General features: G+C 30.6%; 1 protein-coding gene across 2 annotated transcripts in view; it reads left to right on the top strand.

Moving 5' to 3' along the window:
- Positions 1-13,141, top strand: part of LOC134708541 (low-density lipoprotein receptor-related protein 8-like) — a 34,609-nt gene extending 21,468 nt beyond the window's left edge. The window contains exons 5-8 of one of the 2 annotated variants that reach the window (XM_063569174.1): positions 4,093-6,076; positions 7,510-7,606; positions 8,846-9,339; positions 12,945-13,141. In XM_063569174.1, coding sequence (XP_063425244.1) covers positions 4,093-4,358 — 266 coding nt within the window. In that variant the 3' untranslated portion in view covers positions 4,359-6,076; positions 7,510-7,606; positions 8,846-9,339; positions 12,945-13,141. The remainder of the gene's footprint in view (positions 1-4,092; positions 6,077-7,509; positions 7,607-8,845; positions 9,340-12,944) is intronic. The other variant, XM_063569183.1, reaches the window with a different exon arrangement.
- Positions 13,142-25,643: the final 12,502 nt, after the last annotated feature.

Raw genomic sequence — 25,643 nt, 5'->3', positions numbered from 1 at the left:
TTTTACGGAGACTGTTTGTTTAGTATAGAATTCCAAAATTTTATTTTCCAATTCTGAAATTTTGTCACATGATTTATTTGATTCGTTTAGTTGAAGTTTCAATTTTTCAAGCTGTTTTTCTAACGCAATTATATTATTTTGTTTTGATAAACGGTTTAGTTTTTGACTAATTTCCATGGTCAAAAATTTAATTTTTGCTTTTGTAACATCCCACCACTCTTGAATGCTATTGAATCGATTCTTGTTTTTAACCCAATTTTCCCAAAACGTTTTAAATGCATTTGAAAATTCACCAGTCTTAATTGTATTTAGATTCATGATACACATTCCAGGTTCTCTTTCAATGTCATCTAATTTTATTTTTGAAGTAACTATATCTAGATCACTAAAAGGAAATGTAATTATACGTGTGTTTAAAACTTTACAGCTAAGGGAGTTCGTACAAAAAATATAATCTATTCGTGATTTTGAATTGCCTCTTTGAAAACTATACCGTCTATTTGTTGGAAATTTAGATCGCCATATATCATATAAATCAAAATTCAATAGAAGATTTTTCAACTCGTTTAAGCCTGTGTCATCATTTTGGTGTGAATGGGGACCTATCTAACTTTCTATCTAACGCACAGTTAAAATCTCCTAAAAAGATATTATAATGGTCTGTGCCATCATCTGAATACAAGTAATTTTTAAAGTTCTTCAAGTTTTCAAAAAAATGTTTCCTTTCAGAACCCTTATTTGGGGTGTACAAATTAAAAATATGGTAAACCGCAGTGTTAGTTTTAAATTCACCAATTTGCATTCTACCTTTATCATCTATCATTAGGACATCAAAGCTAAGCGTAAAATATTTTTTTAATAAAATTCCCACACCTCTCGATTCGTTTGTACCACAATTCCAAAAACTTTCACCACCCACAAATTCTTTCCATTCTTTGCTCCAAAGCCAAGTTTGGTCCTATGTACAATGTGTTTCTTGTAAACAGACAAGATCTATGTTTTGTAAAACAATCCAATTAAAAACTAATGTACGTTTTTTAACATTTCTTAAGCCATTTACGTTTATTGATGCTATTTTTATACTCATTGTAGAAGTTTGAAAAGGTAATTTTGTTTACTTCTGATGTAACGTTTAATGACACGTGATGATCTTTAATTTGGTTTCTAAACAATAGACTTTTGACTTCATGAAAAGTATTTATCTTTACGTAAACTTGAACACATACATGTACACTATATACACTACATATTTGCATTACCGTATTTGGGTAAACATAATAACCTTTCATAAATATTAAATAATTTGACTTTATACTGCTCACCTTTCCTGAAACAGTTATTTTTATACATATAATAGATGAAATAAAAACTACAGTCTACAATCAATAGAAACAATATACAAATATGATGTTTGAAAGTAGTGGATATATTTACAAATTTAAAAAAACTCAGGCATGCATTTTTTTTTCAATTTTAGGTTTTTGATTTCTTATTAACATATACAGTTTGATTTGACATATTTTGAGTTAAGCTTTTTTCGGTTCAGTATTGGAACGTTTGCTCATTCTATCCGCGGAGGTAGGTGTGGTTGTTCCGTCACTTCTCTTTCGTTTTGGGTCCATTGGTGTGTGTATTTCCTGTACGCACGGTTTCGGAGAATGAAAGAAATCGTCAAGTTTTCTGTTTATACTTTGTGCACCTTCAGTGCTTATATGCACACCGCTGTTGTCGGCTTTGTCAAACAAAGATCTGATGATTGTTCCATTGTTAAAGAATGTTTTTTCTAAATCAATATAATCTTCATTGTCTTCGCGAGCGCACAATTTTCTGATAACTTGTTAACGCTTGTTGCCGATTGGTTTAATCTGTTTATTTGCGCACTGTTACCTTTACGTGGTATGATGCTACAAAGACCAACACGGGACTCTGGATAGGCAGATTTCACTTGAGCCACTGCTTTTGTCACAAGTAAATTTATTTGGTCACTGTCATCCATATGTTTACTTACATCATTTGTACCGAGACAAATAGCAACCTTGTCAACTTTGAAACTATCAGTTTTCTGAACAGCGATGTCTAAAATTTGTGTGAAATTTTCAAAATTTGCATCTGATTTCGAAGCATTCAATAAATTTTCATTAGTTTCACCGAGTCTTGTACAATTGGACGCGCCAATAAAGATATTTAGAGTATCTGTAGTGTCATTTTTCCCACTTTCGGAAAAGGTGTCGTTATCACAAACTTAATGTGTATCTGAGTGTGCATCTAATTTAGTGTCTTGTATACCCTCAATATTTTCCGGACCATGCTTACTATAACCTTGGTTTTCTTGGTCTTGCTTAAAACTTTCACAGTCCCGTCTAGGATGCCCATTTATATTGCAGTATGAGCAATACGGTTCATTTGGACAAGCATTAGCTAACTGACCAATAGCAGCACAGTTATAGCACCTTCGCTCATTCATAATTTTTGGACGATCTTTACATTGATATGAGGAATCACCGATCAACTTACAATGAAAGCATGGTGTACGGTTATTGTCAGCAAATAGGCGAACTTCAAAGCGGCCTAGGCTAGTTCTAAGAGGAAGAACAGACTCACAGTTCAATATATCGATATACCGTGCCCCATTTTCTATTTCGGTCCCTTTTATATAACCTCTTTTAACAGAGCCGGGAACAATTTGACCAAATCGAATCATTTGTGCAACAATATTATACGATCGTCAAGCTCGTACGGAGCATCTTTTATGGTAACATGAGTTATTGACTTTTCTACATCAAAAAAGTTAACTGACCTGTTCCTTAATGCTATACCATTTACTACCAACGTATCTTTTGACTCTACGTCTCTTAGAGCCACACTACATTCTTTTTCTGTAATTTGTATAGATCCAACATTGTTTATATGAATTTGTTTACTTATTTCTGTTAGAATTTCATCGTGTTTTAAATGAAGATATCAAATGGAAAATGCCATATTTGTCAAAATGACAATAATACAGAAACCCTGCAACACTTATTTTTCAGTTGTAGTACATCACAGTTAATTTTAAAAAACCTCCAAAAAATACTTATTAAGTCAAACATAGGAATAAATAATCCTTTTGGTGAAAAGGAGGTTCTATTGGGTAAAAATACGGGACAACTAAAATATGATAATTTTTTAAACATAATAATCATATATTTTAAATGGACACTATGGAAAATTAGGAATTCAATAAAATTTAATAAAACTCCTAAAACACCACATGATATTTATAAAATCTGGAAACAAAACTTGAAATATAATCTAAAATTTGTTCTTCTTTTGAAAGGCGTTGATATCATTGATAAGACAAAATTGGAGTCTGTCATAATGGAAATTTAGACATTTTTTTACAGCTTGAGTCAAAGTACATTTTTTATGGTTTATAGTATTAGAATAATGATTGCATAAAAAAAAATGATCAAAAAAAGTATTAGCCTATCATGTTTATTGTAGTAAATGCACATCTTTTATGTGGGTATCTTATAATTATTTACTTACTATTTTGAAATTAAAGTGTAGAACTGTTAGATGCTTCTAACATTATATGGATATTATATTTTTTACACTAAATGTATTCCAAGGTTAAAAGTGGATAACTTTTTTTATTGCCTTCTATTTCCCCTGGATAAATGGTTTCTTTTTGTAAACTGGGACCCTTAGCCTGATCCTGGACGACTAAGGTAATTGTACACAGGAAATATTTAGAAATAAAACGTTTATATGTTTAAAAAAAAAAAAAATAATAATAAAAAAATAAAAAAATAAACAATATTTCATTATAAGAAGAGTTAGTTTAAAATCGTTGGGTTATTTACGTTTGATAATTCACTTTTTATCATATAAACTCAGCTTCAGTCAAACCTAGAGTTTTCCTTTAAATAAAAAAATAAGTAAATAAAAAGATAAAATAAATAATAAATAAAAAACAACAAAAATCAAAATATGTGCAAAATGCATCTTGATTCAATCTAGCTGTACATTTTTAAGTTGCATTGCCTTCATCTATTGTTGATCGTAGAATGAATTATGGCTTTGTTAGCATTTTTTTTTATTATATTCCAGACCTGACTGAAAAAAGACTGTTTTGGATAAACTACGTTGGTGAAATAAAATCAAGTAATGTGGACGGTTCTGAAGTTAAAACACTCATTTCAACAAATTCTGGTAAAAGCCATAACGGTTTACAAGTATTGTGTAGTAACATTTACTATGCAGATGACAATCAGTTAATTATGAGGAATAAAGCACAACTATCCACACCGTTTGTTCTATATACCGCAACCAGCACGATTGATAGTATATATGTGTTTAAATCGACAGGTATGTAAATACAATTATTATAGCACTATCTATAATAATATTTTAATAATGTACTTGAATTATCTTTAATAAACGTCATTTCGTAGGAGGATGTTACGTACTTTAACAGAAAATTAATTACGCAAGTGAAACATTTGATCATCATAGACATGTAAGATGTAACACTTATCCCTTAAGTACATCCTTTCTTCATTTTATGAAATAAACGGCTTTCACAGTCACCAAACAATTGCAATTTTTGTTGTAGGATTTTATATCAGATTATATTTAATGCATCTGCGAAGTTGGTATAATTTAGTAAATTAGTATTTTATAGAACTGTTTTACTATTGTACTCATAGTACCTGTTGATATATGTCATGTTTGTTTTGTTGCTTGCTTTAGCTTTTTATATTTATTTTAACCATAACGATTTGAATTGTTTTTCTATTTGCTGTTGTATCATATATCTATTTATATATTATGAGCATATAATGAACATGTCAACTTCTTTGAATGCAACATGTTTAAGTTCAATTAGCATATACAAGAGAAAAATAACTATTTTCTTCATGACTAAGCGCAAGTTTGATCAAAGTTTAGAATTAGTATTCTTGCAAAATTATAATGTTGTAAAATGCTCAAAGCTCAATTGATCTCTTGATTGGCTTTAACAGAAGTAGTTTCACTTTCTATGTAAATTAAATGTTATAATTCAAGCATGAATTCATTTTTCAGCATTTCATTCATGGGTAAGAGAAAGGGATGTTAGGGTTTTTATTAAGATTTGGGAATCAATTCAAACATTCGTTGACAGAATAGTACACAGAAAAGGAAGGAATTGTATGTTTCCTGCTTTTGAGTATGAATGCAAATCATATAATAGTGTAGCGATGAATTGTTCTATTCTTTAATATTTTAATAAATATTTGGTCCTACTTTTTAAATCAAATAATATTTCATCGTGTCCAGGATATGTTCAAAACTATGCCTTTAAAAGTATAAAACATATTCAAAACTTGAATCGATTTCCTTTTGTTTTGGATTTTTAGGTTTTATGCATCAGGGCAGTTATCTTTATATAAGTTGTTTTTGTTTTGAAATGTAAATAGATGCAAATGATAGGAAATTTCCTCACTAAGAACAACATTTACATTCATTCTACACAATAAAGAGACACCAACTTATATAATAATGCAGTATAGTATGTCTATTTATGTATGCTGCTTTAAACTTTCATGTATATATTGAATAAATCTAATATACCAATATTACAACTTAATGATGGTATTAATTGAAAAATATAGCAAGCTTAAATTTATAAAATAAAATTAAAGACGTGTATTTCTCATTAAGATAGTAAAATAAAATTCCAGAGTTTATGTGCTACATATGGAATACAAAAGCATAATCGATATGCGTTCAGTATAATCATAATTTTGTTGTTAATTATTTACAAAAGTACCGCTCTTATATCACTACTCTAATTCAAATACAATAGTGCATAATGTTGAAAATTTGCCAAGTATAATTTCGAATTCCCTTTTAAAAAAAATTTCTATTCGAAGTAAGAAGTAAAGAGACCCCCCTTAAAACAAGTGAAATATTGTTATACTCATAATTTGTTCAAATCTATACATTGTTTTTATTCTATTTGTATACATCTACTCATTATGTGAAAGAACCAACGTCAATACAGGAATGGATACATGAAGAAGATACATTGAATTTACAGCATTTCTCCATGGTAAATTGTATATCAATTGTGTTACCATAAATAGTTTTGATATATTATTTAGTTACTTTATAGTTTTAAGACTGAAAACCACGAAAACTAGTAGGCATTAACACGTAAATATGTATACCTGAACAAAACATATGGCTTTGTCAAAAAAGTCGAGTTATCCTGCTGGTTTCAATACCTTGTGTCAAATGCTGCTCACTGCAATAAGTAAAACACGATAAAGCAACCAACAATTAGCCCGAAAACACATTTATTTCGTAGTGAATTTCTGTATTATATATTCAAATTAAATCGATTTCACCTCCTCTATCTACCATTTTAATGTGTACTGTACTACTATTGGAACATAAACTATCAGAATTATAAAAAAAAACTCTATCAGCTCAAACTCAATATGGACAGTTATATGTTAAAGGGGGTCTAAAAATCAGTTTGATAGCTTTAGACATACTAAGTTTGTTTTCTTTTGAACTCAACCAACCTACTTCTTTACACGCACGCAATTGTTTGAACATGTCATTTCATCCTCTTTCTTATTATCCATGCATAAAATATCATGAAATAGATTGGATAAAAGTATGACTTATATTTGAAAGTTATACACTGTTCACAACGACAAAAGACAACGAAAAACAGAAGACGATCACTGTGCCCTCGGCCCAGTTATAATAAGTAGCATTCCATTATCTAGCCTTCCAGAGTGTAGTACTTGGTTCGTATGTCAATTAAAATTTGACAAAGCAGTCACTTTAATCCCTTTGTGTGGAGTAACACAAAATCGTAAATTTTTATTTCTGAAGTGCGTAGCGTATTAGTGTTTTTCCCACTACGCGCAACAACATCATCAGAAACAAAAATAGTGGAAGATATTAGGAGACAAAATCGAGGGAATTGTGTAAATGATGATACAAGCATGAAAATTAACACAAAACATCATTATTATATACTTTTTACGAAACAACTGCTGGCCATTAAAAAAATGGCTTGTTTTAAGAAATTAATGTTAAACATGTCAGGAACTATATCTTTTTTCTACGCATTTACAATTTGTTTTGATCCGCCGTTATCGACGTCTTGACAACGCCTTTTGTTGTATGACGCCAGAGAGTGACATCACAACGTTTATTTCATATATGAAATTATCGGTTTTTATATAACTGGGAAATCAATTTAATTGATTGCAACCAATGTAATAAAGTTAATTAGGGTTTGAAATTTCCATGAAAGGTGTTACCTTTGAAAAATGTAATTGATACTTTATTCTGACGTAATATGCACATAAGAATCACACCTAAATCGGACATTAGTCGTTCGTAGTGTATTCTACTATTTTTATTTAATGAATCCATTATCATTTCTGAAAAAAAAATCAGTGCTTTGTTACACTAGATGGAAATGGGAATTCTTTTGGTGATGACCTTTTACTTTTATTTAAGGCATGGCGCCACCAGTTTTTATATCAACAACACATAAGTCATAAACTACACGATTTAAGCTTCCCAATGAGCTTTTAGAATGCCATGATGTATTAAGGTAATTTAACTTTCTAAAATTATCCCTTCACCGCTCTACTTTATCGCACCATACACCACTAGTCAACACTGTACTAGGCTACATCGTATTAGTAGAATGAGCATAACAGTTAATCTTTCTGTCTATTTTAATACCAATATCGATATGTACTCGGTATATGTAAAACAATTTCAAGTCAAACAAATATTAAAACGATTATATTGGTTTTTGATTTTTATATCAATTAAACGGAAATTGTCTTAGTAAGGCGATAAACACTGAGTCAGTGTAAATGTGCTGGTATGATTCTGTCATCACAGTTCCAATACGTGCATCTTGCAGATTTAATGAATTGCAGAAAAAAGAGTTATTATCATTATTTTCTTTTGAAATGTAATGAAATAACAAACTTTATTCTGTTTGATAGTATTAACATAACCAACATTATAAAATACGCGATGATTTAACCTCGTTCCCCTTCTTTACTAATCCTAGGGCACCATACTACAAAAATCGTACCTCTAGAGTCACTAATGCCGCGAGCACCATAAACGGTGTACTTGGATAGGTCTTTATTGAATTGGCGAAATGCTCGACTGACGATTAAAGTTAGAAACCTGATATCGTTGAGGAAATGGTCCAATACTTGTGACTTTACATGGCATTGTCAGATTGCTAACGACTTATGAGAATGAATGTCCCTTTAGTATCTTTTCTCTCTTTTTTTACAAAATTAAAATTCATTTTTTTTAAAGTAATCTATTAAATACTTTAATACATGATTTATACCAAAAAAAAAAATATAGCGACTATAGCGCAGCAAACTATAATGTTGAAAGTCGAGACATGAACACAGAAAAGTATCTTGAATGGATTGCTTGATGATTGTTGGTACCCAACGCCTATTTAAGCCAGCTTAGCTACACAAGCCTTTATTAATGGAGGAAGTGGAAATCATGGAGCTTAAATAAAGCTAAAAAAGATATTCTTTTCAAGATATCTTTTCTAAAAAAAATCATTTGAATACATCACTTTTCAAGTTACAGAAATAAACGCTGAGGTTTTTTTTTAAATCTGATTCATGTTCATTTTCACATTTTTTATCTGCCTAAATTTGAAGAAATGTATATCAAACATACAAGTATGTTTTGACATCAGACACGTGAACGAGTTGCTAACTGGTTTATTTGATAAAAATAATTTTGCATTTTAAACAAAATTAAATTTCCCCCCAAAAACAATATGCATTCTTTTTTTCAGCATTATCTGTTAGATACGAAATCGTTACAGAAAATGCAAGCGTCGAAAGCAGTTCATCTGAAGCAAACATCCTAGACTACATAGTTGACCTTTGGCCTTACGATATGAACAGTGTTTTATCAAGATCCTTTATTTTTGAGATCAAAGCATGCAATCAAGTGGTGTTGTACCTTTCAAGTTCTGACACACTGGATTCAGCAAACCGACATTATGAAATAACAATCGGTTCACATCAAAATTTCGGTTTACTGATCAGACGTAGGGATGACGCATCATTGCTGCCAAGATCATTTGTTACCCAAATATTTAAAACTCCAAACATTGTCAGCTGCAATGATTATAGACCGTCCTGGATTACTTGGGAGGCAGGAAACATAATGCTTGGTTCTGGAAATGTTGTCATTGATTGATTGATCCAGATCCGTTTATAATAAAATGTTTCGGAGTTACCACATAAGCTGATACAGTTGGACACTGGAAGATGTTTATACCCGGTAAGAATGCCTCATAAAACATTAACTTACAAAGAAACCGTTTATTTCAAATCACAAAAGATCACAAAATATCACAAAACATGTATATATATACAAATATGTTCTTTAACATAAGTAAACATGGTAAATGAATGTTAGTCTGAATAACCTTTTTGTCCAAAAAACTTAAATTTTAAACGTTATGTCTTGTTGAGAGATATTTTTAAAATGTGTTATTTTGGCAAATATAGTATTTTAAGATAATTATCTTGCAGTAAAGCCAGATTTGTAGATTAATATAAACAAAAAAATTATGACTGTACAGTCTGAAAATGGAACAAAGAGAACTTTTCTAACTGCAAGCGACTAGTTCAGAACTAATATACGTTACACAGTGAACATATTTGAAAATTGACATTTGCCTGAACATGTCTTATTTGTATATTGTTCAGTATTTTAAGACTTGTTCGTAAAAAAAACTGAACGTTTCAGTTCAATCTCAATTTGGCAGTGAAATCTTAAAGACTCTATACTAAGCAATTTTGTAGATGTATTCATTACTGGTATTTTTGGCTGAACAAATGTTTGCACAGACTATTATACTTTGCCAGTTTGAGTTGCATAAATTCACACATACTCATTCAGTGCTGATATTTTTTTTTGTTCTACACCATTAAAGATGACGGAGCAGTTAAAACATATCAATCAAATGTTTGCAAAATAACACCAATAACTTACAAACTGTGATCATTGTAATTGTAAACAGATGAACACAAAATATGCCGAGCCGAAATATTTGTCGATACGTTTATATTTCCTTAACTGTATCAATTTAAATACAATGTATATTTCATCAGTAATGCTGTGTCAATATTTAGATATATACATATATTCTGTGTTTGTAGATTGTTTTTATTTAATTCTGCAACGTCGCGTTATAGCCCAGTACCACATACTACATGTAATAAGAACTTTAGAAAAATTAAAACGAGTATTTTCTTTTCAAGCAATTTAAATCAGATGAATATCCGCAATTGCAGTCATTTCAAGAGTTCGTGCTATGAATACCAAAATGATCCTCCTAAATATCATTTGAATCTAAGATAAAAGTCAGAATGAACACATTTGAAAAAAAATCTTCTGAAGTTTTAGAGTTCAAATCATTTCAACTTCGTTATTATATTTGAATTCAAAACCATTTCATTCGAGGTTCGCTTATGAGTAGTATGTAGGCAAAAGGCGTGTCTTGCATAATAAATTATAAGTCTCTGATTTTTTCTGAGTTTTATATGACACTTTTAACATTTATGTTCCATCTTGCTGATACAAAATGTAAATCCACAAAGAGAAGATGATTCATCAACAAAAATCCTGATGTCGATTTATCGCATTGCATTTGTGTGTTTTTTGTTAAACGCGTTAAAGAGTATTTCCTTCTTTTACAAGCATACTATAAGAGGACGTGGACAATTCAGTTACAACAATCAATGACTAATTAAACATTCAAAATTCGCCTAAAATGTGATGACGTCGGAGTATAATTCGCTTCGATGTTATCAATACTGGGTCAACGCACTTGACGTATCCAAGTCCTCCTAATATGTAATTTAATGAAAATTTGAGTGGAGTGATGCAGACAGTCCGATAAATGTGTTAACCTCAAGCTTAGAGTAGCTTTTCTTAATTCAAATAACCCTTTGTAAACAATATGCTTGACTTATGCTAACAAGATTTTTTTTCATTGGTCTATTCTAAAAAAAGAATATCTTAGTGAATATTTCGTACTTCAATCAATTTCAATTTGTTTATTATTTGTAACAATAATTCACTCTTTTAATGTCCGGCTGTTACAACATTGTGTCGCAGGCATAATATTTATACTGAAGTTTTTGAAAAATTTGCTCTGCAGTGTACACAAAATTCTTTTTAAAACTCGAGAGTGACAATATCTGAATACATTAAAGTGCAATTTGGGTCAGTAGCGAGTGTAACCTCAACAATTCCGGAAAACTTCATCCACACGTCGTCTCATGCTTTGAACTAAGCATCGTACTGTTCTTACAGGAATTGTTTGCCATTCTTCAATTAAGGCTGCTGGTTATTCCTGTTAGTTCTTACTATCGGGAACCCTGTTGTTGATTTTTCGACAAATATCATCACACAAATGCTCATGGGATTCATATCCGATGACATGTTTGGCAAAGGAATAGTATCAATTTTCTTCTGACGGAAATAATCTGAAACTATGCGTGCTCTGTGCGGCCTAGCATTATCGTCAATGAATATTGGTCTAGTTGCAATATTGTGATTGTCGAAATGTATCACAACGATATCCTGCTTAATGTTATCGCGGTATTTTTTACCCGTCATAGTCCCATCCAGAACATAAATGTCCCTTTTGCAGTCGAATGAAAAAGCATTCCCCATATGTCAAACCTCTTTACCAAACGCTGTCGTTCCAATAATGTGCTGTTCCCTGAATGCTGTATTCCGAGGACGCCATACGCGCATGCACTTATCAATACAACGTAGGAGTAATCTGCTCTCGTTTGACCAATGGACTGTCTAACAATCCAATTGCGGTGACCATGTGACCAATGATTTTGAGCTTTACGATGCCTACGAGTCAGCATTAATTTCTGTATTAGTCTACTGGCACGTAAATTAGCACCATTTAGTCTGCAGTTAACAGTTACATGTCATTGCACCAAACTTGTAAGGAAAACCTGAATTCCTAATTCCTAAGGATGTTAGTTTGATCAGTTCGGATTCTGAGTAATGTCTCAAGAAAAAAAAAATATTTGCCTGTCAATAGCAAACTTGCGACCTAGCTGGTTAAAATATTGTGTCGATCAAGTTCAAGAACTAGTCCTAATTATTTGTTCAAAATTCACTGTTATGTCCTTATAATACATGTCGTATTTGATAGCATTCTTTCCTCAATCCGTACTATGGGTTATTCTCTTAAAAAGGATGCACAGCATTTGAATAATTACCACACTGCGTAGCTACAATGATGTGTTAACAGTTGCTGAACTAATTGGCTATTACATATTTAAGTTAATGATAACTTCACTGGGTATTTCAACAATTTCAAGATCCTGATAAAATAGCTGTTCTTTTGAGTCTGTGTGTTGTCTCATCGACGAAATTAGGCTGTGCTATGTTGTGTTCGCAACTAAACACTTGTGCAGTGTTAAATTACCATGATTAGAATAAGAGGTACAATTCCTTTTAACGGTATAAAGTGCTTAAACGAGTATTGGTTTATGTACAATACCCTGCTAAGTTACTTTTAAAATAATTGTTGAAGGAACTATAGCTCATATAGTTAAATGTGTCATGGACGGATACACCATATCTTTGTTATTTTTTTTTTTATTATAGATGTCGGGTTTAATTGAAAGAAAAACAATTGAGAAGCATTTATTTAAAACAATATGATACATTACATTGACCTTTGGGAAATACAATCATAAAGAGTACTGGTAGGAATTTCTTTAATTTTACAAACATATTATCTGATACGTTGTTTTTATTGATGAAAAAAAAACATTCATACTGTCATAATGTCTCAATTATGTTAAAAAGCTAAATATATTCTTCCTAAATATTTTATTTTATAGTTGTGAACTTCTGTCGTTTGGAATGGACCCTATTACAGATTTCCCAACTGTCATTGTACCAGGATGGGAATACTTCACCAAATGTTATAAGGGAACCAAGGAATGTGTTGGGTGTTTCGTCTGACTTAATTACGTTTCTTACCAGTGAACAAGTACATTTTGATTGTATTTAAAGCAAATACCATACAATGGGTATTTTAGCGAGTGTAAAATTTCGCGATTTTCATGAATATATGAATATATGTTTGTATTTATATTTTTTTTGCATTGATTTACGTTACTGTCTTCTTTACGTTGAGCCAAAAAAATGAAGACAATTAATCACTGAACTAGAGTATAACAAAAGAGGTAAAGATACCAGAGGGACAGTCAAACTCACAGATCGAAAATAGCTGAAAACACAATGGCAAAGAAAAAGAAAACGACAAACAGACAAACAGTAGTACACAAGACACAATATAGACAACTCAGCAATACGACCCTCAATGGTGATCTAAGATTCTCCAGAAGAGTAAGCAGATCGTGTCGTGTTGATCAAGTTAAACCTGGTAAATCCGACTCAACAGAAAAAATATTACCTTGGTCATACATAATATCTAAAAACTGCATACATCTTTTAATTTTGAACACATCATAGCACACTGATATTTCTTAGAGAATAAAGTACTTTAACTTCACAGAACAACCCTTTCAACAGGCTCTTGATCAGTGAAGGTTTCTTAAACAAACAGTTCCACAAAAGTCTTTTATTCAAAACGAGTGTTTACTTTGTAATGTCACAAATTCGAATTGTTGAAGATCATCAGTACCAAAATACAATATTTAGGGGGGGAAATCAACATGTTCTACAGACAAAGAATGTTCGTTTTATTGCCAAGGTATCTTATTTTGAATACTGTAAAATGCATTCACCTAAATCAATTAACAGTGAGGATGGTTTTCCTCTCCCGTTAGAGACTATATGATTGAGGATTCATATAGCAACTGCTGCATATATTTTGACGCCATAATTTTCGCTCGTTTTGGAGTAATTCCAATTCCCTCAATTAATCCATAAATTACTAGCATCTCTGAATGACAGTCAGTTTTTGAGCATGTTTAACATATTAGAAAATAAAATTTACCATTCCTTTATAATTATACCATTCGTCATGAATTGATGTTTCTAAGAGTAAGATGTTGAAATGCGGCCCTTATTCTATTACAAATATTTTGTCAGGACTTTATTTCTGATTTCATGTGATCACTTCCTTCAATACAAGGGTAAAGGATAGCTTTTTAATGCTCTGTAACAACTAAATTGTAAAGAGGGAAACGTTTTATTTTCAAATATCCGAAAACCAAAAGTTACAGTGATATTAAAAAAACATAAAACAAACAGTAGGAAAGGATTTGACTCTTAATATCGATACACAATGACAAACACATTTTGAAAGGCAAAACTCAAAAGTAACGATATCAGCGCCATTTCATCAACTTAAACATCGTTTAAACCAATTAACATTTAAAGATATATCACACGTCTAAGACATGTATACCAATCAATAGACATACAATGGATTATATATATAGAAATAATAAAAACGGGTTCTATACACAGTTTGAATAGAAGTCAAAACACAAGTATTATATATATATTTATATAAGTCATAAACAAAATGATCGCGTTAAATGCTGTTATTTTGGCAGGTGTGAGTGTAAAAGTCAGATCGGTAATTTTGACAGTAGAAGGTCTTAATGTAGAACATACACTTTTTTGCATGGTTATTGAAAACTTAACAAAATTGATTTTGATTCAGAAAATATATAGGATTATCGCGACATGTTATCTTTTCTGTTTAAACTTACTCTTTATCAATTATAGCTCAAATATCATAGTCAGACAATAGAATAAGTGACAAAAGAGATTGGATGATAATATAAGTCGTTTGTTGACGATGGTATTGTTGTCTAAATGGTTTTCCATATTTTACTGGTTATTTTTGCTGTAAATTGTTTCTATCGATTTACTTTATATAAAATGGGCAAAATTTAACCATGAATAGCAATAAGTTCTATAAGGTTTTTATAACTAATTCTTGTCATATGACGTTTTGAATACCTGGTCGTCCTAATACTTTTCGTGATTTACTTATTTTCCTTCATGTAATCGATTTCGAATTAGCAAAGAAAAAATGTATAAAATTGTAATGTAACTCCCGTTAGGAATGAACTAAAGGTTGTGTCTATTGTCATTTAATTTGTAGAATGATCCTGCTGATGATTACAGTTCTATTAATTGACTAGTCTTCGTGAAAAATACAAGGCAATAACTCCAAAGTGAGGTTTCTTAACATCTTATAAACGAACAAAAATCGCACTAAATTGACGTAACTTTTCGTAAGGAGAAAAGAGAGAGCATTTATTTCTTTCATATTAGGCTATCAACTGTGCACTTCCCTGATAAAAGATGAAAATATACATCCAGTTTTTTTGTGAAACCATCTTGATTTGAAGACATATACAATTGACTAGATATATACAATATATGATATGCTGTATATCCCTTTCAATCAACAAAGAAATTAAATCTAATGTATCAATTAAAAGTTTACGAAAAATATGAAATATTTGTATTCAGGACAATAATCGTACAAATGATTTTGATAAACATGACAACATCATGTCGAGATTTTTAGTACAAACACGTGAAACAGGGTAAATGTAGAACTTTGGTATTGGAAAAAAGTAAAATCCCAAAAATTACTGATCTCAAAGAAAAATTCCAAACGGAAAGTCCCTAATCAAATGGCCAAATCAAAAACACACACATGAAACGAATGATTAAAAACTGTCATATTCTTGATATGGAAGAGGCATATATTTATGTAAAACATGGTGACTTGAACCTAGTTTTATAGCCAGCTAAACCTCTCACTTGGGTGACTTTGGTAAGGAAGAGCAAAAAAAAAAAATTAACTTATTTAGGATTATATCGCAGGTAAAAAAAAGCGCAAAAATATTGTAACATTGAAAAATGGGTAGAAACTATTGTATCTAGTATGCAGATTTCTATACATCTGTGTCGAACAATTATGCGTTATTTGAACGAACCAAACTCAATTTGTAAAAATAACCAATGTTGTAATAGACATTTGATACTAAATAAAAGTATATATCTGCATTTTCTATCATTATTAAAAGTTTGGGTCAGGCAATAAAATAACAGGTTTTTTTCACTGTAAATTTGAAACATGAGAACGCATTAGATATAGCACCACAACACATATAGTGTTAGAGATTTTATATCGATTGTCCATTTTCACTCTAATAACGACGCTTAATTTGTTTACTTTTCTTCTGGAACCTGTCTTTTTAAGTAATATACTCCGTTTCTAAATGTATGTTATCTTCTAATTTGAGACCGAACTGTGTCATTTTCTATCTAAGCTTGTCCGTTTGTTTTTTATACACCATTATAAAAGGCTGAGCATCGTTCATTTTTCAACAGGGTATAACTTGTCTTGTTGTCAACCTTACACCATGAATACCCTCTAATAGATAGTGATTGCAACTGTAAATAAAAATAAACCTTCAAATTTAAGCATTACCACAGGTGTATGATAAAAATTAAAATCGCAAAATACTTAACTCCTAGGAAAATTAAAAAAAAAGTCCCTAATACAATGGCAAAATCAAAAGTTCTGACACATCAAACGAACGGATAACAATTGTCATATTTCTGACTTGTTACAGACATTATCTTATATCATTGTATATAGAAAATGGTGTATTGAACCTCGTTTTATAGCTATCTTAACCTTTCACTTGTATGATAGTCGCTTCAAATTCATTTTTTTTTACATAGATGCGTGAACAAGACAAATAGACATAATAGGTAAAAGTGTCGTAAAAGAGGAACAGCAGTACAAATTGTGTCTAAAGCTAATGTTATAACCAACATGAAATGTGATGTTTAAAATTTCACAAAATATTACAACGATACTGTTCTGCACATTATTTGGCGAGCAATTAATTTGTTTATGTACACACTTATAATTTTTTGAAATTATATTGTGAATATTGGGTCCTTGTGTTTAACTTAGTTAAAAACATATATGGCAATTGACGTTAACAGACTGATATGTATTCTTAAAATTTATAAATGACCTTCCAAAAAAAAAATTAGTCTAATATTGAAAATGTAGCGCTTGAAAGATTATAATTGCATACACATAAACTCATCGAATAAACTAGAATTTGAATTTCGTATAGCAGAACAATATCGATTGTGGCTGTAATAAGCAAAAAATACTGAAGTGTATGTCTTTTTTGTTTTTTTAAGTACCATATTGGTCGGGTTGTTGTCTCTTTGACACATTCCCCATTTCCAGTAAAAAGTAAACGAAAAAAGAAAAATTTAAAAGAAAAGTATTACAATAAATATAAGGGAAAGGCAAGGCAAAAACATTCCAAAGTATTAGAAAAAAACACGTACAAGGGCAAGGTACCACAAGGAACACAGACACGGACGAGAAAAGAAGGAGCGAAAACAAACAGAAATTACTGACATGAACAAAAACCAAAACATCCATGATGCGAATTAACATAGAAACCAGGAGTACACCAGGGCCCGTATGCATAAAGCTACTTAAGTTAAGATTTTCCTTAGTAAACACTTAAGTTAAGGAAACTCCGCCCTTTTTATCTAAGTGGTATGCATAAAATTCCTTATACTAAGGAAACAGTTAAGATAACACTGAAGTCTAAGGTACCTATAGAGCTACCTTAAATTTTCAAAAATAGTTAAAAATCAGTCGAAATTTTGCGTTTTTGGTAGAAAATAAATACAATTTGATTGATTAATATATATATACCAGTAATAAAATACTATTTTTCGTTTATTTAATGCTAAATGATAAGTAAATATCAAAGATCATCGTTATTTTCTTCAAATCACGTATACTCAACAATTTGTCAAATCAAGAGATAACATTGGGTAGTTATATATACTACTTCCCAATCTCTTATGTATACCGAAAAGTACTCAGTTTTTACTCACATGTAATTCATGGTAATGTTTTTCTTTTGTTTACCCTGTACGTGCACGTTTATTTTAAATTGTTTAAATACACCGCGTGGTATCAATTGTAACCGTGAGTTAAAACCGGATTAAGGAATGAAGAGAGAGCAAGCAAAACTCCATTTTATATTTGTGTATAGGTGTTCTTTTTTGTGTGTGTAATTGTAATTGGGGGGGGGGGGGGGGGTCATTTGTCATTTGAATTTAGTTTTATAGTTTTATTTTAAAGATGAAGGGCATACCCTAAAAAAATCACTTACAGGGGGGACAAAATCGAAAAGTTTTAACACCTACCCAGAAGTGGATTTCTTTCATAAGGGGGAAACATGGACCTCCATTTTGTTGACAAAAATAGGTTAATTGTTTAGAATCACTGTTACGGCAGTCAGAAGTCTCCATGGAATTCGTCGGTTAAAAGGGTATGTAAGATACCTTACTCGTATCGAATTATTTTTTCATTTTACCTTATATATATTCAGTGAGATATATTGAAATTTCAAAAATATTGCTAAGTACGCTAAGATGTGGAGAATATACTTGAAAAATATCTTAGTTTGTATATGGTTTTCTGGAGAAAAAAACTCTACCCTCCCTCTTTTTTGGTTGTAAAAGGAAAGTGATAAAATGTTAATTGCACATAAAAATAGATTTGTTTTTAAACCATAAGCATATGTAAGCCAGGGGTCTAGAAAGGGAGATGGCAGCGCTTAATAAGCTGAACGATTGGTGAACAAAGTGCTTTGTAAAATTATTTGTTAGCATATGCTAACAATGCTACACTCAGTCTTGTGCTACGCCACTGAAAACTTGATAATGTTTTCATTAGAGTTACAAACATAGTGTTGTCTTCAGAAAACATTACACCCATGAAAGAAAATTATTTTTTTTGTATTTATTTATTGGATAAACGTTAAAGTATGTTAGAAATAAAATTGAGAATTTAAGTCTATTGAGTGAAAACGAATTTAACATATATTGCCGCTTTAAACAAATATTTAAACTGTATAGTGTCTCATTGGTTTTTAAATATGATTTTTTACCAAATCGGTAATGTATCTTTTATCGTTGCAACAAGCGACCCTTGATAAAAACTGAGAAAAAAGAGAGTAAGAAAAACGGGAGTATTTTTGCGGTGTTCCTGATATTATTCCTTCATCGTTCTTGCAAAACATATGTATTGTTTCCTGTCAATAAATCTATTTTTTTGGTTGGTAAAGGTATTTACATCTAATATTCAAAGCATGTATATTAAAATTGAAAAAGGTCATGTTGTAAACAAGGCATACATTTTTTTGTACATAGTTTCTGTTACTAGTGATACATTTTTGCCGAAAAGAAATGTGATTCGTTTTGAGTAGAGAATTACATTTTGTGTTCGAAATAGTAACTTTTTTTTATTTAGATATCATCATGGTGATGATATAATACCAATTAAATATTTTAGGAACTCGTACATTACATGTTTGCAAGAATTGTAACAAATAGGAATACATGACTCATTTGAAAAAAATTGGTGGAGGTCCTTGGCTGGCCCCCTTAGTAAAATTGTATACTAGAGCAGTTTTGTTTTTATTGATATTTATAAACCTAAATTATCGTATTTCGTTTATGTACTTTTATTTCGAATTGCTTTTTTTCAGAAACCATTCAAGAGTCTTCAACATGTAATAGCCTTTGTTTTCCTGTTGACGTTTTTATACACTTTAAGTACTCATAGTATTAGGTGCTTAGTATTGCTTATCGAAACTTATGTTTTTAATCGATTCTTTTAAGTCTACATTAATAACTCTCTATAACTGTCTTGGGTTCTATGATTTTTTTCATTTATGCGATATTTGTTTTTATCCAGTTTTCCACAATAATATCTTTTCCTCTTTCCATAAAAGTACCAACCTTTTGAGCATCTGATATTCTTGACACATGTCAACTTTTGATCAGATTCTCAATACAAAAAGTGCACATTTTGGCATGCTTTAAAAAGATTGTAAAACGCAAACTATCATGCGACAACACTGTTTTTGAACTTCGAAACGAACGATTACGAGACAGGTTGCGTAACCAAGGGGCGTACGAATCTTACAATGAGCGTTGACAGAGAAATAATGAAGAAAATCAAGGTATAATAATACTCAAATACCTGTGCTTATTGTTTTTTGTACGTTTTATGTAAAACATATTTAATTTAGTATATATATATATATATACGAGTCTAAATTGAAAACTACGTTCAAACCTATGACTGCGTTGGATAAAAACCGCAATTTTTATACGTGTGCATGTCAAATATATAATAGTAAAGTTTACATGGAATGTTAGTCTATATACAGACATATAGCAGCGGAGTTGCACGTCGTCTACATTGAATTATTGAAATTCTAAATATTTATTCGCGAGTATTATTTCCCTCTTCGATATTTACTTCATCATATATTGACTCATCAGGCTGTGTATAATCATTTTCATCTTCCACCCTGACAACAGGTAATTATATCAGTAGCTAACTATAGTAAATATAGAAATCAATATACGTGTGTTTATGCATCTTTAGTTATGATTGTATTGCTATGATCGAGTTGGTATTTATCATATGCGTATGCGTATTGTGCTTCCTTTTACCAAAACTCGGCAATCTAAAATTTGTCCTGTGACTGCGTAATTTTTTTCATTCCAAAATTTGAATTTAACTTTCAAAATATAGATTTTTCGTTACACTAACAACACTTTGCTTACGAATTGTCCGAGATAAATTGATAGATATGAAAACTCGAACAATATGAAAAAATTTAGAATGTTTGTTCATATGTCGAAATGTTTATTATTTCCATGATGGTATGAACATAACCAGAAACTTTCTTGTTTAAGAATATTGATAAAATTGTAGCAATTGATTTAGTTTGATAAGACTTCTTAAACATGCATGTTTTAGAATATTCCAAAGAGGTCGTACAGCTAAAAATTATAAACAGACTTTGAGAACGCTCAATTTGTTTGTGTTTACTCTGTAGTACTATCTGTAGAAATAAACTAAAATCAGCTTTTTAACCATTACATCGTTCGGAGACCTTATGAATATATTTTTTTTTCAATTCTGTATTATGAATTGGACCTCTAGGTATCTGATCTCTATGTTTCAGATTATACTGGATTGAATAGCTATATAAAATAAAATCACAAAAATACTGAACTCCGAGGAAAATTCAGAAATGAAAGTCACTAATCAAATGAAAAATCTAAAAATAAAAGAGATGAAATGAATGGGCAATAACTTCAATATACAGACATTTTCAAATTAAGAAAATGGTAGATTGAACCTGGTTTCATAGCGCTAAACCTCTCACTTGTATAACAGTCGCATCAAATTCCGTTATATTTACAACGATTCTTGATCAAAACCGACATAACAGGTAAAATAGTCAAAATATGGGTACAGCAGTCATCACTGTGTCACAATCTCCAAACAATCAGATATTTAACAAAACAGTATCTTATAACATTTAATAACCAAATTTATTGCTTCGCGTGTTTGACGCCAGACAATGTTAACGTCACAAAATTTTGTCGTTCAAAGTACTTAAACAAAATTTATAAATTCACATTGGGAATGGCGGTATGCAGGGTTAAAAAATCAAAAGTTATGTTAGAATTGATTTCAGAAACAGACATAGATATAAACTAATCTATACATTCTTTAGAATTTATAAGAACTCACATACGGTAAATTATTCCTTACGGGTAGTGCTCCTCAATTAGTGGAGGAAAATACAAGTAACCAAATAGAACAATAACATAATGACATACAAAAGAACAATAACATAATGATGTTAATAACATAAATGTGTACACCATATTTCAATATATTCATACAGAATTATGTATGATAATTGAATAATATATTATGCTCTTCCCGACAATTACAAGATTGAATGCATTTAAAAATAAAACTTGTTATCTTACATTTTTCATGTTCAATTTCGCTTATGAAAAAATATCAATCGAGAAACATGAGAAATGAACTGCATGTATAAACTTTGATTTTCGTCTTCAAACATATTTAAACTTGTTAAGGATTGTCTTGTGCCTATTATATGTTATTTGGTGTCGTTTTCCCTGTTATTATCATTTGAAAGTTTGTTTATACACAATCATATCTTCAAAAAAGATCTATATTTATTTTTGTGTTTGTCTATCGCAGGAAAAACTATTGCAAAAGGGTTGAAGACTGCACCGAAAAGTTTTTGTTATGGAGTTTATCATGAATTATGTCGGGAATTTTTATAACAATTCAGTTAGATGATTTACCTGATTTGTGGAAATAGTTAAATATTTTACCTTACTTTTCGTCAATTTTCAGGCACACCTGAAACAAATATTTTTCTGAAAGCTTATATTTATACGTTTGTAAAGCAACAAATTCATATATCAATCAACATAACTTTTTGATCCACGAAAATTTTTTAAAACTTCTATGTAGTTTTGAGAGAAGTGTGCGAGTATTTTTGCATTTGCCGTGAAATCACTTTCTGCTAACCATTAGTTTGAAATTCATCCACATTATTTGTGCAAAGAAAATGTTCGTCAACATTGTCTTTGTCTGAGTGAAAGAACTGATAACTTTGTTGTATTACATTATACCTCAATTATATTCATGCAACACCACAGGTCTATCCCCGGTATTGGACATGGTAAGATATTTCAATTACTGTATAAAACTGATTATCAATACTTGTATCTATCATGTCTTAGCTTAAGATAATATGTATGCAGGTTCTAATTTGGTTTTAGTTTTCCAACTTCATCTTTCTTTATTATAAAAATCTACAACATACAAGATCGACATAATCAACCTTTTATAGAAGTAGAACATGTTAAATGAAAGTTTCATGGAAGTATAGAAAACAAAGTTTGCTGTCGAAATATTATTTGTTAATATTTTTCCTCTTTTATGTTAACTGTAAACATATTGTAGCATTTTACATTCAAACGAAATTTTGATTGAAAACTATTCGTGTAAAAAAAAAGATGATGTTCCTTAATTAAAGTACACTGTCATAAACCTGAGCTAATTACCTTCCCTTCCATCTCTTTGTATTATTTCTTTCTTTGCCTTGATTTCAATTTTGAATTCATTTTCAGCCTGAGTCTTCTTTCTTCTTAAAATTGACACAACTGACCAACATATAATAACAGAACCAACCAATCCGGTACCTAATACCCAAACTAATATGGCTTATGCATTTGTTTCCGTAATGTACTTTATGTCATCGATATATATGTGTTTTCCAATAACGTTCACCTAGCAGAAAATGTAGTATTAAATAAAATACAGTTATGCGATATTATTTTCATGTAATCTTAACGCAATTATACAACTTTTATGAAATATGCGTTGTGATATCGATTAAGGAAAATCGTGTTAATATCTTAGGTAAGTCCTTATTTCGAGTTAGATTACTTGCAAATCATTTTGAAAGTAATGTGTATTCTACTCTCATGTCTGTTTGACAGAGTTATTCAAATAATGATCTTTCAATACAACAATGTATCATTGTCATTGGAAAACGATATACGCTTCTGCTATATTTCATATAGTTAATTAGCAGTTGTCTTTTATAATTGTTACGATAGGACATGGATACTCATAGGCAAATGATTGTAATACTCATGCAAGTATGTAAATTTTGCTATTTTCTATAGCAAATCCAATTTTGCTGTCGAGATGATGTTTCTTGTCGCTGTCCAAGGGGTTCATCTTAATTTTTCACTTTCTATGTTTATAGATACTAATCTATTGATGACGTGTATATATATATATTGCGTACGTAACCAATAGAAAAATATATAGAAATACAAGCAATTATTTATATATAGAATACTAAAAACATAAACTCATTACTAAAAGAAAGTTTTACATTAATTAAACACCTTGATTCACAAGGAATTTATAATTGTTCCACTTTTATAAAAGATTCAACACAAGAAATGAATATTGATAAACAAAAATAATGTCCTGTCAAAATATGGAACAAGTTAACAAACTAAAGACTTGGATTAAGAATATTACAAGCAACTTTTATTCAGAACTACAGGAAAATAAAATAAACAGTTTGAACGAATATAAATAACTTTTTTTTTACTTTACAAAAATATTAAAGTCAGACAAGACCAAGAATTATATCTAAAATATCCAAATTTTGCAACTTTACGTTTATTTCCAAAAAATAAAGTTATGGACCATGATTTGTTCATTGAGAAGGGCAGATATCTAAAAATACCTCGAGACAATAGAACATGTTCAACTTGTAAAACCATAGAAAATAATAATCACTTTCTCCTCTACTGTCAAATTAATAATGTTTTACGTATACAACTTTTTAATGACATGGCAATAGATAATCCTATGTTTCCAAGTCTATCTGATACTCATAAAATAGTAGTCCTACTAAATCCTTCTAATATAAACAAAGTGAAATCAAACAGGTTCCTTTATAAAACAGTCTTCAAGGCTGAGGTCAGTGGCCCTTAGTTAGTTTTACTTGTATCTATATAGATATGTGTGTGTTCAACCCAGTTATTTTATTGGTATTATTACCTTTGTTTATGTCACAAGTATACTGTTACTTATATGACAATAAAAATTATTATCAATAATTATTAAACTTGTGTTCGTTTTATAATGGTAACAACTCGCTTTGATGAAAAATTCTGACCGTAATCTGTAATCACTTGTTACATTTGTAAGGGAAGCATTTGGATATGCATTCGACCTGATAAATAAGAAACTTGATCTACCTGGTAAGGTAATAAAAAAAGTCCGTAAAAACAAAAAGACACGAAGTACAATTCCGAGAGTTTTGTTTTGCAGTTAATCAAACATTGTTGTCCTGATAAATTTGTAAATCTCCATTTATGTTAAAAACCTTGTATCGTTGTACAGGAGTTAAGCTTTTAGATCCAGATAAAGCTCTTACAGATTTTTTTTTAAAAACTGTATGTTACAGAAAAAAATGAACTTTTTAGAGTCAACAGCAATCTCAGGCGAGACAGAGGGTTCCGTGGTATCCTTCGCGAATTTAGTATAGTACTGATTCCATTTGATAACTAAGGAAAATAAACAACAGCCTGTTTTAATGGTGGGGGTATATCCACCTCATGTCCGAAATATTTTTATTTTTTTAGTACTTTTTTCTGATATTTGACCGTCATTCGCCCTTTTCATACAAAATAACTCAGTTCAGTCTTAGATGCATGATTTTTTTATTAGTTGTTAGTGGCTTTGAAATAGCTGTCAGATAAATGCGAGTACTCTCAGATCTGTTCATTGTGTCTTTATGTTTCGGGATGTATAAGTACCCAGCCACGTCCACTTGTATTTTGTCCATTTGATGAGTTAAGCATTTTTCAACTGATTTTTATAGTTCGGTCTTTCAAGTTGTACTGTTATACCACTGTCCTAGATTAAGGGAGGGTTGGGATCCCGCTAACATGTTTAACCTCGACACATTATTTATGTGTGTGCCTGTCCCAAGTCAGGAGCGTGAAATTCAGTGGTTGTCGTTTGTTTATATGTTAAATATATATGTTTAATATGTTTTTACATAAATAAGGCCGTTAGTTTTCTCGTTTGAATTTTTTGTCAC

This window comes from Mytilus trossulus, chromosome 1 (genome assembly GCF_036588685.1).
Source record: "Mytilus trossulus isolate FHL-02 chromosome 1, PNRI_Mtr1.1.1.hap1, whole genome shotgun sequence".
NCBI lineage: Eukaryota > Metazoa > Mollusca > Bivalvia > Mytilida > Mytilidae > Mytilus > Mytilus trossulus.
This window is presented reverse-complemented; position numbering and strand designations above follow the sequence as displayed.